The 17845-nt window shown below is 39.2% G+C and overlaps 2 protein-coding genes across 2 annotated transcripts; one reads left to right on the top strand and one right to left on the bottom strand.

Moving 5' to 3' along the window:
* Positions 1 to 5856: 5856 nt before the first annotated feature.
* On the top strand, positions 5857 to 8523 carry gpr27 (G protein-coupled receptor 27). Its single transcript, XM_061220522.1, has one exon. It carries the CDS (start codon positions 6699 to 6701, stop codon positions 7833 to 7835), a length of 1137 nt encoding a protein of 378 aa, XP_061076506.1. The 5' UTR covers positions 5857 to 6698; the 3' UTR covers positions 7836 to 8523.
* A 3505-nt stretch (positions 8524 to 12028) lies between these two features.
* Positions 12029 to 16704, bottom strand: prok2 (prokineticin 2). Its single transcript, XM_061218557.1, has 3 exons — positions 16633 to 16704; positions 12664 to 12789; positions 12029 to 12154 (listed from the first exon to the last, which is right to left on the bottom strand). The coding sequence occupies exons 1-3, from the start codon at positions 16702 to 16704 to the stop codon at positions 12029 to 12031; spliced, it is 324 nt and encodes a 107-aa protein (XP_061074541.1).
* Positions 16705 to 17845: the final 1141 nt, after the last annotated feature.

Here is a 17845-nt window from a genome sequence, read left to right as displayed (position 1 = left end):
GATTTTGGACCCATCCTCAATGCACATCCTTGCAAGATCATTCACATTCTTGGCTTTGTGCTTATCAACTGCTCTCTTTAGTTCAGCCCACAGGTTTTTGATTGAATTAAGGTATGACGTCCGAGATGGCCACTGCAGGATGTAGATATTGTTGTTGTTTTAAGGTATGCTTTGGGTCATTGTCTTTCTGGAAAGTCTACCTACAGCCAAGTAAGTCTCAGCCTTTTCGTAGATGCAACCAAATTGTCAGCCAAACTTGCCTAACTCTTACTTGGTGGAATCCAGTATACCATTAATTTTAACCAGAGCCCCTGGACCTCTGGAATTAAAACAGCCCCAAAACATTACTGACCCATCGCCAAACGTCACTGTGGGAATGACGTGCATCTCCTTTAATGCATCTCTGTTTTAATGCTGAAGCTGTATCTGACCAAAACATTCAATTTTGGTCTCATTTTGTCATTTAAAGTATTGAATGAAGGTGCTATGATCAGACAAGACCGAATTGAACATTTGTCTGTGACAGAATCTATGTTTTACAGTGGCTATCTCAGGAACCAGACCTCAATGAAAATCAGTATACCTGTCTTGGTTACTAGACCAGGAGAAGTATGTCTCTTTGAGCCTGTAAGGTGGTATGAATGATGTATGTAGACAAAAATATTTGTCTACAAACATGGACAGAAGGCCATACAAAAATATTCTGCACAGTTTGCAATCCATTCGCCCAGTATTACAATGGATTGATATTTAAAAAAGAAACTCTTATTGTATGGAGAACAACAACTAGATGAGTCATCTGTCAGCACAGCACAAGAGAGCATTAATTGGTGGATAATTGTCAGCCATGACTTGACTGATACAGTTCTGAATGCAAATGTTCTACCAAAGAGGTAGACACACCCAAATTTAATACAATTACCATGGAAGAAGTGTGAATCAATAGAAGAGAATTTCTCTCTGAAAAACACCTTAAGCAGAAGTGCATGCCAAAGGCTGCTGGTGTACCTACAGAAAATATAAAGGAACTTGTAGTCAGCTGAAAACATATCTGTTGTCTAAGATGAGTCAACAGATGGCACATTTTCAGCTGTTTAGCACATTTTCTTTGCTTAGCAAGGAACAGTAATTACTTTGACAGTAAGCCATGCTGCCTGCTGTGTATTGTTGCTCTAAATTGCTGTTCAGTTACGAATGGCATCAAGGAATACCTGTTGAACATTGCGGTAGATTTCAATGTGGCTGCATTCCTTTTGGATAATACTAGTTTTATGTTGAAAGCATGGCAGTAATCCCTCAAAGGCACGATGCCAAATGCAGTCCATCTGACCTGCAATCAGGGGTGCCTCCAGGGATATTGGACCCCATGAAAGGATATCACATTGGGCCCATCCACCCCAGAAACGGAAACCGATTGTATTATTTACAAATAAAACTTTCTAATGTTGATGTCAATTCCAATAACTAATGAGCAATGTGTTATTTATCTAGTGTTCAAATATATTTTGAGGGCCTCTGTCAGAGCTCTTGGAATGATCTCTTCCATAAGATGGCACTGCCTGCAATATACCTGTACTCATTGTGGCACTAGTCAGTGGCATTTGGCCAAGCAATTTCAACAAAGTTGACAATCTTGTTGGAGTTGTTGAATGTTTTTAGGCCCTGTCAAGGCAGAAAGCTACACTATATTGTGCTTCTAAGGAACTTATTAATGGAGCAAGGTCCAAACCGATCAATAAAACTGCCACCTCAGCCATGAAATTAGAATATGGCAGTTGGCATTTTGCAGTGTTGCACCACCCCCTGTACTCCAATTATAATTCCAGATTTGTAATGCTGAGATCAGCAAATATTACTGTGCTGTCACAGCTTGGGATGTTGTGGGATACAGCTCAGTGTTGAACATCATGGCAACAGCCATCTTGTTATGATCCCCAGTCCCCTCACTGTTCAAAAAAAAGGTTTCAAGAGGTTCCTCTATGCCTCTACTTAGGGTTCCCCTAAGACAGGGGTCGGCAACCCTGGTCCTGGAGAGCCGCAGGGTGTGCTGGCTTTCGTTGTTACTTGGTATTAATTGATCAATGAAAGCCGTTGATTACAGTTAACTCACCTCACCTGGTTTCTTGGGTCTGAATCGGTTGCTTATTTTAAGGTGGAGACGAAAGCCAGCACACCCTGCGGCTCTCCAGGACCAGGGTTGCCGACCCCTGCCCTAAGATGACAAGCCAAGGAACACTTTTAGAACCATTTTTTCTAAGAACGCTGGTTTGTGAGGAGAGAATAAATGAAAATGTGCAAAGGAGTATCACAAACTAGCTCAGCTAATGCACAGCACTGTCAACAATAAATAGACAAATGTGTCCAAGCAAACTGCAGAGAAACTGACAACTCCATACACTCTTAAAGAAACCATATTGAGACGGGTGCGTGGGGGGTTGGACCCAAAATGCACGACTCAGAAACGGGTGTAATAAAGTCCCGTCAGGGCTTTATTCAGGGAATGTCCAGTGAGCGTAGTCAAAAACAAGCAATGTTCATACACGTAAAATCCAGCCAAAACCAAAGTACAGTACCGAGGGAGAAGGCAGTCTCGTAAATCGGTACACCATGCAAAGAGTCCAGTAGCCAGGAAAGCGGTCAGCGGGGCAGAAGTACAGGCGGATGGTAGGCAGGCTCAGGGTCGATGATGGCGCAAGAGTCAAGACCGAAGTCTGCTCCGTGGGGCAAAAGCACAAAGGCAGCAGGCAAAGTCTTGGTACAGGCAGGCAATGGTCAACAAAACAGAAGTCAATAATCTTTGGTCAATAAACAGGCTTGGATCATAACAGGTAGACAATGGCTTGCCAAAACCACTCAAAAGTGCATAGACAAACAGGGGACAACAATTTCAACAAGACATGGAACTGAGCTTATATGCTGGTGTAGACAGGTGCAGACAATTAGCTTGAGAGTAGCATGAGAATGGAAATCAGTTGTGGAGGATTGACAAGTTAACGAGGTAATTAGTAATCGTTAGTAATAAACCTATCCTGCCCTAGCTAAATGACATTCTAACCATGTGTTCATGTTACCTTACGTTTCTTGTGCATGTTAGTATTACCCAATCCTGATCTAGCGTTAGTAGATTAGTAAATAGACAAGGGAAATTGAAACAATTAGGGAAGCGTGAGTGACAGAAAGGGAGAGAGAGAAAAAGCATGAATGCAAGGTTTGCAGAAAGACACAAAAAAATGTATGCTAATCCATGAACAGAACATAACATGACACAACATAAATCCTGACATAACACGTTTGCGAAATTATGACAATAAACTATAGAACATGACATGGCAAGACTAGGAAATAAATGGTAACAAGAACTAAACATGAAACATAACATGACATGACAATTAAATGTAACAAGAAATAAAACATAAAAACGTGGCGAGACTAGACTAACATAATACGTGACATGACAATAATGTAACTAAGACAATAACTAAACATGAAACATGACGTGACAAACATGAAACATGACACATATTTCTTTTAACCGTAATTTCTTTAGGTTTTATGGTTTCTCACCCTCAATCAATTTTACACACTTCACAAAGATATGGACTTGTTTCCCGGGTTTCAAAAGAACTGTTAACTGTCTTCTTACATTGTAAATCACAGATTATTTACAAAACAGCAAAGCACTGGGGGAGTTCTGGGACAGGCATAAAAATATTTAAAAATTTGTTCCAGCCATTGCAATCAGTTATCAGATCTTATTCAGGATGACTTGGAAAAAAGATGTGCCTCTTCATAAGGACAGGTTTACACCGAGCATCATCTAACAATGACAGAGGAAACTGTTAAAACTCATTACATTCAGCCTTACATTTTCATCTGTTTTTATCAATTTCATTTTTATTAGCCTGCTGCGAGCCAGTTCATGATTATGTCTTCCATTTATCGTTTTTTGTGCAGATCATATGACTGCAGACGTTTGTGTGTTGTGAAACTTCCCACCGATTACAAAACTATGACATAACACAGCACTATAAAAATATGCTACTGCCACATGTCTGAGTTTAGCAACACCATGCAAATAAAATGCATTGTTTTCTTTATGGTTTGGCGCCAATCATTGGATATTGTACATCATAGTCTTTCTTTTCTCTGCTCCTATTGCCCTTCTTGAGACTTTGGATAAGATTGAAATTTGGAAAGCATAAATATGTGGGAGGAGTAACATTGTTTTTAATACCTCAATGGGTTTTTTTTGTTTTGTTGCCTCCCTGGAAATTTAGGCACAGTACAGTGTAGCTGCAAGTGGGGTACATTTTAAGTTTGACCCATTCAGGTTCATTCTGAAACAGATGTAACAAACCATTTCCCTGGTTCATCGTGTTATTGGGTATATTCTAGGTAATTAATGATAAGACAGGAGTGGTAGAGGTGTAGTGGGACTAAGTTGATAGCGATCTATCTTGGAAATGATGGAGAATTGTGTCATTTCAGCAGAAGGTAGGCAGTGTGCATTCTGACGCCCCCTACTGTTCAACATTAGTAAATTTGTGCAGCAAAACTATGGAAGCAGTAGTGTGGTCTCACTGTACCAGCAGCACCAAGAAATAGACCTGAGCATACTACATATTTTATTTATATTCTCATCTGCATCAAACACACCATCATTTTAATTTTAAAAATTTATTTTACTTTGTTGGTTTTTCTTTTGCCTCACAAAGATCAATTTTTTTTTTAGTTGGATCACTTACTTGCAGTGCTTTAGTCAGAAAAATATTTCACTCCTATAATGAGTGAAATGGCTAATGATGCAGAGTGAGTTGTTAATTTATTAGTCAGAGTGAGTCACAGCATCATGTTTCATTGATAATGAGCATGATATGAATGTTACAGGCACATTTCTCACCCCACTCCCTCATCCCGCACTGCACTGAAATGTGAAGAAATGTGATCCACTTCATCTGATACAACTCTGGGGCCTGTTGCATGAAGCAAACCCCCCAAATCTGGAACATGGACTGAAGTAAAGAGAGCTATTCCAGATTTTACTCTGTGCAGTTATCCAGATAACTCAATAATCCTACTTTGTGCAGTTATCCAGCTAACTCTTTTTCATTTTCTCTGATAGTTGCATATTTTGTCCTGCACCTGTACCCTACTGGGGTTAGATGTGTACAGTAGCCTTTTCCCCTCATATTTTAGTAGTGGTCAGTAGTGACTATACAAATTAACATGATCATGATATCATTACCTGTGTTTCTTTTTCCAACAGATTTTTAAAAGTCTACTTTCATTTGCATATTATTAATATTTAATATGTTAACACTGATAGGCTATAATAGGCTACATGCATTTGAATATATTGTATATTTATATTGTATATATAATTACAAGAATTGTGAATGTTAATTTTAATATTACCAAATTATATAGGCTTTATGATCGCAGGTGAATTTACATGAACCATTGCGAGAAAAGTGAAATAATCTCCAGTAATAAAACTATCAACATATTAACATAAAAGTACCTGTTAAAATAAAGGTATGAATAATAATAACAAACCTTGCGATAATGATAAGAATAATTATTATTATTATGTGGGCTATATTTAATTAGATTGACATAAACTTATAAAATATATGTCTCAGAATGTGTTGATGTATTTACATGTTCATATAATAATACATCATATAAACGACTTGACAGAATTAACGTATGTCTGCGCCTTTAAAGATTCAACAGTATAATGTCACGGTGGTGTCTTCAGTGCTCTCAGACAGAAACGATTTCATAAGCTAAGCTTTTTTCAATGGGAAGAATGCTTCGGACGCTCTCGAGGCATTGTCCATTTATTTCGTGGTGTTTTTTTATGGCACTCGGAACGAAAAATCGAACAACTTTCTCCAGCTAAAAAGCGCTTGAACATTTTTTGAACATTTCTGAGATATGGCACATCGAATATCATTATGGCAATCGCAACCCGAAGTCGCCTACTAAGCAACGACCTGTCATCGGAAGTTAAGCTCCTTAACACCGAAATATAAGAGGTACCGGTTAATGTGACTGTACCCTTTTTACCTATCGCCTGGGCATAGTCATACCCTAATTTATGAGATTCGAATTAATTTCGCCAGTTCAGTATTCTGCCTGCTTTGTTTTATACAGGCCTGTTCTAAATTTGCGTAGCCTATCTACATTTCAGCTCAAGGCGAGTGCATATTGAAGCTACTCTGGGAGTGGGAATGGAGAATTTGGAATATACATATATATTTTAAGAACGAGCATGTTCATAGTATGGATGACAAGGATGTAATTTCGATAAAATACTCGGCTACTCTTTTGATTTTGATTTTGTAAACGCAGGTGGAAGATATTGCGTTGTGTAGCCTACCAAAATGCAATATATTCAAGGGAAACATAACTATAATGTAGGGCTAAAGGCAACGATGACTTCGTCGCTTCAGAAGATGCTTGTCAGATGGGACTGAAATAATGTTCTGATTTTTTACACAGCCAATAGCTCACTCCTTTCTTCGCCGAGGCACTGCAGCCAGAACCCTGAAGACTATGCTCCGTTCAACGTCGAATCGCTGGGTTTTATTTCGCTTATTAATTGATACAGGCTATTGATAATCTGTGGAAGGAAAATCTAGTCAACTTGATGTGGGTTGACAGAGGGTGCGCGCTGTTGACGATAGTCGGTGATGGTTGCACAGATGGCGAACACAAGCGAGTCGGGGGAAGGCAACCCTTCGCTACAGAATTATGCCATCACCGCTTCTGCGGTGAAGCTGGCCTCTCTCGGTCTGATAATCTGTATCAGCCTGGCAGGGAACATTCTGTTATCTTTCCTGGTGCTGAAAGACAGCAGCCTACACAGAGCTCCCTATTACTTCCTCCTGGATCTATGCCTGGCAGACATAATACGCTCAGCTGTGTGTTTTCCCTTCGTGATGATATCCATTACCAGCGGCTCCAGTTGGACATATAGCACTATAAGCTGCAAGATCATCGCGTTCATGGCAGTTCTCTTCTGCTTTCACGTAGCCTTTTTGCTCTTCTGCGTCAGTGTAACCCGATACATGGCGATCGCGCATCATAGATTTTACTCTAAACGAATGACATTATGGACCTGCGTGGCTGTCATATGCATGGTTTGGACCCTCTCCGTTGCCATGGCATTCCCGCCGGTATTCGATGTTGGCACTTACAAATTCATTCGAGAGGAAGAGCAGTGCATTTTTGAACACCGATACCTGAAAGCAAACGACACGTTGGGTTTCATGTTGATGTTGGCAGTCATTGTGGGAACAACACATGTGGTTTATATGAAAATGTTGTTTTTTGTTTACGACCACCGTAAGATGAAACCTGCCCAGCTGATCCCGGCAATAAGCCAGAACTGGACCTTCCACGGACCTGGTGCTACAGGACAAGCAGCTGCCAACTGGATCGCGGGATTTGGACGTGGTCCCACTCCACCTACGCTGGTGGGGATCAGACAAGCATTGCACAACCCCAACAAGAGGCTTCTTGTCTTGGATGAATTCAAAATGGAAAAACGAATTAGCAAGATGTTTTACTTGATAACTCTGGCGTTTCTTCTCATGTGGTCCCCTTACATTGTCGCCTGCTATCTTCGAGTGTTTGTGAAAGCCAGTGCCATACCACAAGTGTACCTCACTGCGGCGGTGTGGATGACGTTCGCGCAAGCAGGGGTGAATCCTATCATATGTTTTATATTTAACAAGGAGCTCAGGGTTCGGTTCAGAGCCCGTTTTGAATGCTGTTTGAGCACACAAACACCTATGGAGTCCTATTGTGTCATCGGAACAATATGATATGTTGTTAAACTTCCGTTTGGATCACAGTAGCTCAGACAAACGATTGCGCTTTGAAGAAGTTTCTTTTTTAATTAAGTGGCTTCAGTTCTATTTAAAACAAGCTCGGTATGCATCACTGTCGCCCTTGTTAGTTATTTCTTTTAGTTGATTTCAAGTTTCCCTAGTTTATACCCCGAAGGCCATATTTTGCAATGCCCAAATTGCAGGTACATATGAAATGTAAATATGCCATATTTTTAAAAAGTATATATTTGTATGCATATATTTTACACTGATGGTTACTAAAATTAGCTTATTTAACAAGTGCTTCTTTAAATATAAGTGTATGTTGCTTCTATGAAAGGAATTGTGTAGGCCTATTACGCTGGTGTAAATCGGATGTTGCATTTGTTTTAGACTTTTTATCAAAACACAAATTATCTTTGATAAGATCTTCCTAGCATTGGTTGTGTGGATAAAATATTACAACTGAGTTGGGATTTTTCTGCAAGTAAATATAATACATAGATTTTTGAAAATGTGTTGACAAAGAGACTTCCTGTCATATTCCCTTTAATGTAAACTATGTTTAAAATTTATGGTCAAGAAAACAAATTATTTTAGTTCTGCTGGTTGAACATTCTTAATGCCTTTGGAGGACGGTTGCCTTGTTTGTACTGCAGAATAAATAATCATAAATAATTAATGCATGTGTTTGTATTGGTATTTCACAAAGGAAACAGGACTTTTGTTAGCCATATATTAAAAATAGGCCAGTTTTTTGAGAGCCTAACATGATTTGTTGGAAGTGGTCTCATCATACGCCTCTCCTCTTTGGTTGACTGTATATATTGTGTAAATTGCGTGCACTGCATCATGTTTGGGCTGAAGTATAAAAATGTTTCCAGTTGATGAGCAAAGTTTTGCTAATGCTGCCAGCAAGCTTGATCCACACTGTAATGTTATCTGACTGTGAGAATTTTAAGACTCTTTAGGTGCCCTTGTGATGTTTATATAAACTCATATTCTATTAAAATCAATAAGATTCTTTTGACCAGGGAGATGCTCAGGTCTTAAGTTGTGTTTCCCTTTTGTTGATACAAAACATTCCAGTGTGATGCACCTTCTGAAAATGAAAGGATTTGGCCAAATATGTTATAATTGCAGTGGAAATTTGGACGGCCCAGGAACTAATAACCAGAGCCTCCTGTAGTTAAGAACAGGAGACAGGAAAGACCATGGGAGCTGACCATCTAGTTATTCCATAATAAAATCTGTGATAACATCCAGTGCTCTGTTAGTGCCACACTTAAGGGCACTAAAACCCTTTCTGGAAATACATTAACGAGGTAGGGGGGACAGAAATGGGAGATGCACATATGCAAAATTTAAATATGTAATAATATATATATTTTACCCTCATTTATAGATCCTTAATGCTAGTCTTTAGTGTTCATAATTGTACTTTTTAAGCTTACTTTTCATAAAGGTGTTCAGGCACAGAATACTGATTAAAGACCAGAAATTCATACAAATATAGAAGCTTGATCTAAAATAATGCGGGCTAATTAAATTCCCAAATGTACATTATGAAGGATGATCTAAACCTTCTTTAGCATTTTGAGCAGCTTTGTAATTTGGCAAAATACATCAAGTATACTGCCAAAATCTTTTACAGTGTTTTATTTGCCCCAGAGGTTCTCGTTAGGGAAGTATTATTTATTCTCTTCAGTAGGCTGTTCAGTTTCAGTCAAACATTATTCATCCATTTACACAGAATACATTTGTATTTTGTATACTGGTGAAATAAAAAAAGATTAGGGGGGGTGTTCTGTCAAGGGATTTGATGGTACAATGCAATATGGAACATTGCTTTTTTCCTGTATCTGAATTGTAGACATTAATATATTTTTGAATATATAATAATCATTTTCATTAGTTCACAGCGATGAGGTAAGGTTTCTTCTCAGCTTATGTTATGGGCAATGTCAAATGCTGTTTAATTTCTGTCATTGAGGTGCAAACACCAATATATATTCAGCTGCAAATAAAATATTATAAATAAAGTTCATAATTATAGGTTTATGTTGGCTGAGTCTAAATAGAACTGCCAAATTACAGGTCTCAATACATGGACTTTTTAATATAAGTTGTGCCAAAAGTTCATTTCAGTAGCTTCACTTATTGCATTTTATAATGATATAGAAGGAACATTGGTATGCAGAGTACATTTTTTGTGTTCATACTGTGACACAAATGAGTGCTAGAATGATTCAGATCATTTCCATGGCGCAAAGGTTTAAGCTGGACAGTGGGAATGCCTGTGTAGAGGTGAAACCTCATCCTCATTGGTGGTATTATTGCCTTTCATCACCATAGCAGCAACACTGCCCTATTCTCATATGCAGTGGCTGCTCCTCCCAGCATTCAGTGCTATCACACAGCATCCAGAGGTTTTCATGGTTAACAATCCAGTGCCTTCATAGTCCCCTGACCAGCATTATTCCATGTGCAGTGAAGCAGTTTGTGTGCACACTGAATGCTTCTCGGTTTGAAGTGAATGCCTGAAGGAAATCAGGAGTATGTTGAACCTGAGGTGCAATTCTGCATTGTTCAATATCTCCCACAGTGTTCAATATTCACATCACTCTGTGAGCTGGATTCCTAGAGAGTCCAAATAATCCAAATAATATGTTATGAAAGTGTCAGATTTTAGCCACACAACTACACATTATTGACTGCACATTATTCCAGTACTCACACTTATTTTTGTTCATTTTTATTTACTTACTTGCTTAGTTGTTTACTTCCTTAATGGGGATGGAGTTTGCAAAATGTACATGTGTCAAACAGCAAAAGACCAATAAATAAAAAAAGTAATAAATACCTATACAACAGGTAATAAATAACTGTACAAATTCTGTAGGTATTAGGAATATACTTTTAGTACAATTCTAATTAAATACTACTATGTTAAAAACATACTTAGAATAGGATTCAAGTTTATTTGATAGCAGTATAGAAACATATTTATAGTGTAGTAATATCACATTTTATCATATACTTTAGAACTGGCACTTGGAAGTACAAATCTATCATAAGGTAAATACTATAATAAGCATAATAGAGATCCATCCATTTTTTTTACCCACTTATTCCTGGTACAAATCCAGGTACACAAAAAAGTCTTATCTGTCTGTTCACCCAAATAATTCTTATTTTGACTCACTCAGAGTTTGATTATTGTCGTGATGTAAATAGATAAATAACTTTTCTGATTAATAATTGCTGCATTTGCCTGTTTAAACATAGCACACAGAGTCTCCTCAGGGTTTCAACACTGTAATACAGTAATACAGTAGTAATACAATGTTTAATGTTGTTTCAAAAGTTCACATTCACTTCATTTACCTCGTGGTGCATATCTGGATCTTGATAGTTCTTATCAAGAGAAAGCATTTTATCAAGCTTTCTCTCAATACAATGTGAAGAGAAAGCTGGAATATGTAGAACAGATTAGGAGAGCTGATATGTCTTTATTTCTCCAGATTTATTTTTGTATTTTGTTCAATTTTCTGCACCACACAACTAAATGCATATACAGGTCCGAGCCTTTGTTTTGGGTTTGTTATTAGCAAACTGTGACTAGAATTGCACTGACACAATTTTGCCCAGTCTGGGGTAATTGAAACGAGTTGCTTAAAAAAATGACCTCAGAATTCTTCACTTAAAGCAGGTTAAAACTATAAAATAAGCCTGCAATATGTCCTCTGTAAATATGAATATTTTAATATATAGGGCCTAGCGTTATCGCTTCATTGATTTGGGTGTGATGATTTGAGCAAATATTCACAAATATTTACGCAAATATCCTTTCAGTTCTAATCATTTGGAGACCTTCAGGCCAATTTAGGGACTTTGCTGAAACCCAGTTTCATGAGTTTATCCTGTGATACTTACAGATTTTAGTTTGAGGAAACGCTGCATTCATAAGATGGCTAAGTAGCATGACTTTTATTAAAGGGCCTCAAATGATTTCAACAATGAAATACAAAGGCACAAGGTAACTAAAGAATATTTGTAATTCGCACAAAGAAATACACACAGATAATGAGACAACAAAATTATATTTTTTGATAAGAATGGAAACAGGTATTTTAATGTGCTATACACTGTTGCTATACACATAAATACTTTGGATTAGTGTACACTCAAAGATAATAGTCTTGGTACTTATAAGGTGGCAGGCATTTATATTTGGTTTCTGTTGTTCTTACGCATACCAAGTTTGGCAGGCAGGGGCATGTGTGATGAAGCCTTTTGCCAAAGAACGGTACCTAGAGAGTGAAACAGAAAATAGCACTGGGCTCAAAAACAAGGACTTTATGCCATTTCAGAGGCATCAAAACCAAACATTTAGATCACAAATCGTTCATCCACTCTAAATGTGCAGTTATTCCTGCATACCTGTACACCGGTGCAGTAGTACCTACATCAGCATTGCAGAAAGGAATAGGGCTGGATTTGGAGATGGAGGGGGGAGGGGATAGGCTACACGATAAGCAATGTGACAATGTACAGAAACTGTGTGCCCTCTCACTCTCTGTCTCTCTCACGCTCTCTCGCTCACTCACTCGCTGTAATGTGCACGGTCACAAAGCTTGACAGGAAATGGGAAAGGAGAACAAATTTAACCGTACAAGTGAATGGTCGATAGAAGAAGGGATAGCAGAATAGAGGAGGGAGTGGTTAAATATTTGAATAAACTGTAAAAGGGCGAAGAAGAAGAGCCACCGTAAGGAAAGAAGGGCGGGGGGGGAATGGAGGGGGACGGGAGGGGACTCACTTTGTGACTGACAGGGTGGCAGTCGTCCCCCTCCAGGCCCATGGGGGTGCACATCCTCAGGCTCCTGATCCACAGGCTGACTGCACAGCACATGGCCCCGCCGCACTGAGTGTCCATCTCACAGGCCTGCGGAGAGCACGGGGACACGCGTCACAGTGACGCACACGCCACCGTACACACGTCACAGTGACGCACACGCGTGGTGTAGACTCAAGCACGCGCCGTACACATTCACACTCAAACATACAGGCACTCACAAATACACTCACACACGTTCACGCTCGAACATACAGGGGCTCACAAATACACTCACACACGTTCACGCTCGAACATACAGGGGCTCACAAATACACTCACACGTTCACACTCAAACATACTGGTGCTCACAAATACACTCACACACGTTCACACTCGAACATACTGGTGCTCACAAATACACTCACACACGTTCACACTCGAACATACAGGGGCTCACAAATACACTCACACACGTTCACGCTCGAACATACAGGGGCTCACAAATACACTCACACGTTCACACTCAAACATACTGGTGCTCACAAATACACTCACACACGTTCACACTCGAACATACAGGGGCTCACAAATACACTCACACACGTTCACACTCGAACATACAGGGGCTCACAAATACACTCACACACGTTCACACTCAAACATACAGGTGCTCGCAAATACACTCACACACGTTCACACTCAAACAAACAGGGGCTCACAAATACACTCTCACACTTTCACACTCAAACATACAGGGGCTCGCAAATACACTCACACACGTTCACACTCAAACATACATGTGCTCGCAAATACACTCACACACGTTCACACTCAAACATACAGGTGCTCACAAATACACTCACACGTTCACACTCAAACATACAGGTGCTCACAAATACACTCACACACGTTCACACTCAAACATACAGGTGCTCACAAATACACTCACACACGTTCACACTCAAACATACATGTGCTCACAAATACACGGACGCACATGTGAATATGCACACACACATCTCATACTGACCCATTGCACTCACAGATATGCATTCAGTGAGCAATTTATTAGGCATTTATTAGAATTATTTTTTGACTTGATGGTCTTCCCCTGCTGTAGCTTATCCATTTCAGAGGTTTGGAGAATTGTGTGTTCAGAGATGCTCTTCTGCATACCACTGTTGTGTTGTGTAATGTGTGGTTATTCACATTAATGTGACCGGCCGCTGTCAGCTTTGACCAGTCTGGTCCTTCTCCACTGACATCTCTCATTAACAAGTTGTTTTTGCCCACAGAACTGCTGCTCACTGGATGTTTTTTTTTCCCCCACCATTGTTGTACATGAAAATCCCTGGATATCAGCAGTTAATAATAATCAAACCATCCTGTCTAGCACCAACAATCATGCCACGGTCAAAATCAGTGAGATTACAGATTTTCCCAATTCTAACTGAAGCTCTTGACCGAATCTGCATGATTTAATCCATTGCACTGCTGCCACATGATTGGCTGATTAGATAATCGCATGAATAAGTAGGTCTACAAGCAGGAGCTCATTGTGGTGAGGGGAGGGGGTAGAAATAGACAGGGGATTGCCATAATGCAGCGACGTCTGAACTCCGTCATAGTACTGCCCACGTTCATTTGTGCCATTGCATTTTCAAGTAGCCCATGTTAAACAACGGCTATGCAGTGGTGCTGTCGGTGTTTCTCTCTAATGTCGCAGCTTCAGCCGCTGCCTGGCTCAGTATTACATTAAATTCATTTTCACAAAATAGGCTTAACTCAGGCGATGTTCCCAACAAATAGCCCCCATCCAGGTTATAGGCAGTTTTGTATCAACCCTGCAGATGGCGGTAGCATGCAGATTCTATTAATAAAGCTATATTGTGTCTTTCATTTTTAAATGCAAGTAGCCTACTTAACGTAGACTGACTGTGTTCCGAACACCAAGTTAGCTCACAGTGTTCCGAACAGTACAGCTTTCATGGAGACCTTACTTCCAGATCAGCTTTGGTTTTTCTGTGTGTAAAGTCTCATCCCTTCCTTTTTTATAAAAACTCGGTACGAGCCACGTACGCAATCCATTTCAGCACACAGTGACAAGGTAATGGTGCTTCCCTGTGACAGTGTGGTGGGGAAGCTGTTGCTAAGAAGATACTACGAACCAGGCAGGCTTACACAGCTCAAATAAGCCTGTGCATTGATTTACAATTCCTGTGCACGCCCTGTGTACAGGTGTTCCTAAAGAAGTGTTTAGTGTGTGTAGGTGCCCTTAAAAAACAAGCCTAGTCACTCATACATGCACACACATACACATTCACATGCATTTCTACATACATACACATCATTCATACAGGTGTGTGTACTGTATATGCATTCATACACATAATCAAAATGTTAATAGTTACACATTATGCACATCACACTAACAGACACCTACTGTATATATGAAAACCAACTACACAAGTCGCACTTTAATTACCCATTGTACCTCCATGTACCTCTATGACTTTTCATCATATTCTTCCTATTTTTATTTTATTTATTCATCAGCAATGCATTATTTAAACAGAGGCTAGTCATTATTGTTATTACTGTAGGAAAATGTAGGCCTTCTAGAACTAAACATCTGAATATTAACACTGTCTGATGGCAGAACAAAATTTTAATTGTCAAAGTTTTTAGATGCTTACATTGATAAAGCAATTGTTTTATTCATCATAGTAGAGTAAGAAACTGTCCATCACATGTCTGTTTTCGCATGAAAGACAACTCTCACTTCATGTAAGACAGAATTTCATGGCTTGAGAAGCCAGTGATTTATTGTGACAGATTCAGAAGGAGCATAGCTTGTTCTGAGATCTATGGTTCCGTGCCTCTCTATCAATCTATATTAAGGTCATAAAGAGACTACAGAAACCTCTTTTTTTCATGTGAAACACTGTTCCAACGGATATAACACCATGTTTTATCTGCCATGTGTTGACAATAATATGTAATGACATTACAAATCATGCCTGTAGAATTAAAATTGTTGGTAAGTGCATATAAAGCCATTATAAATTCAATAGTACATTCAGAAATTAGTTTTGTCAACTGAAACAAAAACTCAAATAGTTTGCTTATTTTATTTTGTGTCGTTAGTAGATATAAGCAAAAATATAGCAGATATTCTATTTGCATATGACTGCTAAAATAGTCATATGCAATTGACTTTCACCCACGAAATGCATTTATTTATTTATTTGCAACAGGAAATGTCTTCATCTTCTTTTTGAGATGGACTCGGAAGGCCACAATGTTTCAGGCTCCAGTTTTACTGTCAGCTTTGTATATTTAATTGGAGTTACTAATTGCAGGCTATAAGTCAACACTTAAATCTTGCTTGATTGTCACAGAAGAGCAAACTAATTCCTTTAAGTGCCTCTGGGTCCAATTTCTCATTAATGTCTGTCTGAAAAGTTAATTTGCAAAAAAAGAACTTAAGGATTTACTGTATACAGCTACATTGCTTACAAGAGCTGTTAAAATGACGAATGAACACACATTCAATTTGTCTTCTACAAGCACAGTTTTGCTGAGGATAAAAGATAATCCACATATAAAATATCTGTCAGATGTGAAATAAGGAAATATGAATATGAAAAATACTGTGCAGAAAGATCAATCTTATAACCACATTTTGTAGAATCATGCAGAATCCAAAATGTCCCCAAATTAACAAGGCTTACGGGTGGTTTTTGACAATAATTTCTTAACTCAATTTGACCTCCTGTGAGAATAATGACTACAATGAAACCAAGACTACCTACCGTGACATTTTGCTAATGCTGAAAGATATTGTCATAGATATAAAAAATGCTACATTTCTGACATTTCTGTACTTATCAGGCGTGTTTGCGTACCTAGAGGCATGCCACATACTCCAGGTGCGCACAAGTCACTCACCCCGGTGATGACTGCAGAGGAGCCATGGGAAATCAACAGGAAACCGAAGAGCAGTGAGAAGCTGGACTTCATGGTGGAGACAGAGATCCTTCTGATCCTGCGTTGTCCAGACTATGAGGAACGGGAACGTGTGTGCGTGTGTGTTTGTGTATGTGTGTGTGCATGTGTGTGTGTGTCTTTGTCTATGTATGAATATGTGTGTCTTTTAGTGTGGGGCGTATTGAAGTGGCCCCCAAGCTTGCCGGAAGGGGGCAGAAAGTGGGAGAGGTTTGTAAGCCCAGCCTACCTTTGAGACGCTCAGTGAGTCATTTGAACGTGTGATGGATAGGGGGGGGGAGAAAAGCAGTCCAAGGTAAGGCACTGTACACCAGCATTCTTCTGCCACTGGTGATTGTGTCTGCCCTATTCAGTGCTGATGGTAGCTTTATCTGTCTTTGTTCCTTTGCCTCTTCTTAACACACTGAATAATAACACTTATATTTTCTGTTCTGGTCTCCATTTAGTCTTCCCTCAACTTTTACAAGTTTACAAATTTCCATTTCCATATTATTTCACAAGTTCAAAGGCAAACCCATGCAACATGCCATCCAAATGACTTTCAATAATAATGGGCATGAATCAGACACCATCACTGAATTGCCTTTTCATATCCATAGACGGTGCATCTTGTACCAGGGGTGCAAGAGCATAGGGTTTTTGCTCTATAATAGTTATAACAATATAAACAACAAAAGTGATGACGTACTTTTGGCAAAAGTTTTGCTCTGTGTCTCCAAAAGCCAAGGGGCAGACAATGTGAGGGTAAAAAACCTTAGCTGTACCATTCTGGCTAAGAACTAATTATGACCCACCCATGAAAAATGATTTGACAGATAAGTTTCTTTTGTGTCCCTGTCTGTCAATGCCATGCAATTTCTTGAAGCTTTTTGTTTGGGGGTTTGAATGACCAGGCATGGCTGTCGCGTTACAGTACCTCTCCGTGTCCCTGACTCATGTCATTTATAAATGAAAATTCTTTTCTTTGGAAAGTGAGTTGTCTTCAAAAGGGCAAAGTCAAACTGAATTGAAAGCATTTCCTTCCACATGAAATTCCAAAGATTATTGTGGCTTGTCACTGAAAAATTAAACCAACCACCTAGGGCAAATACGGCATTCTGATTGGCTGCGGCATGTCACGTCGTTCCTATAACCGATAATATGCAACGAATATCAA

This window comes from Conger conger, chromosome 14 (genome assembly GCF_963514075.1).
Source record: "Conger conger chromosome 14, fConCon1.1, whole genome shotgun sequence".
NCBI lineage: Eukaryota > Metazoa > Chordata > Actinopteri > Anguilliformes > Congridae > Conger > Conger conger.
This window is presented reverse-complemented; position numbering and strand designations above follow the sequence as displayed.

What these genes read in the sequence shown, in the direction of transcription:
- gpr27 (XM_061220522.1), top strand. Translation starts at nt 6,699, where the DNA reads ATGGTTGCACAGATGGCGAACACAAGCGAGTCGGGGGAAGGCAACCCT.
- prok2 (XM_061218557.1), bottom strand. Translation starts at nt 16,704, where the DNA reads ATGAAGTCCAGCTTCTCACTGCTCTTCGGTTTCCTGTTGATTTCCCAT. An exon ending in CCTCTGCAGTCATCACCGGG is followed by an intron (nt 12,790 to 16,632) that starts GTGAGTGACTTG and finishes TGCTCTCCGCAG; the next exon opens with GCCTGTGAGATGGACACTCA. An exon ending in GCCACCCTGTCAGTCACAAA is followed by an intron (nt 12,155 to 12,663) that starts GTGAGTCCCCTC and finishes TTCACTCTCTAG; the next exon opens with GTACCGTTCTTTGGCAAAAG.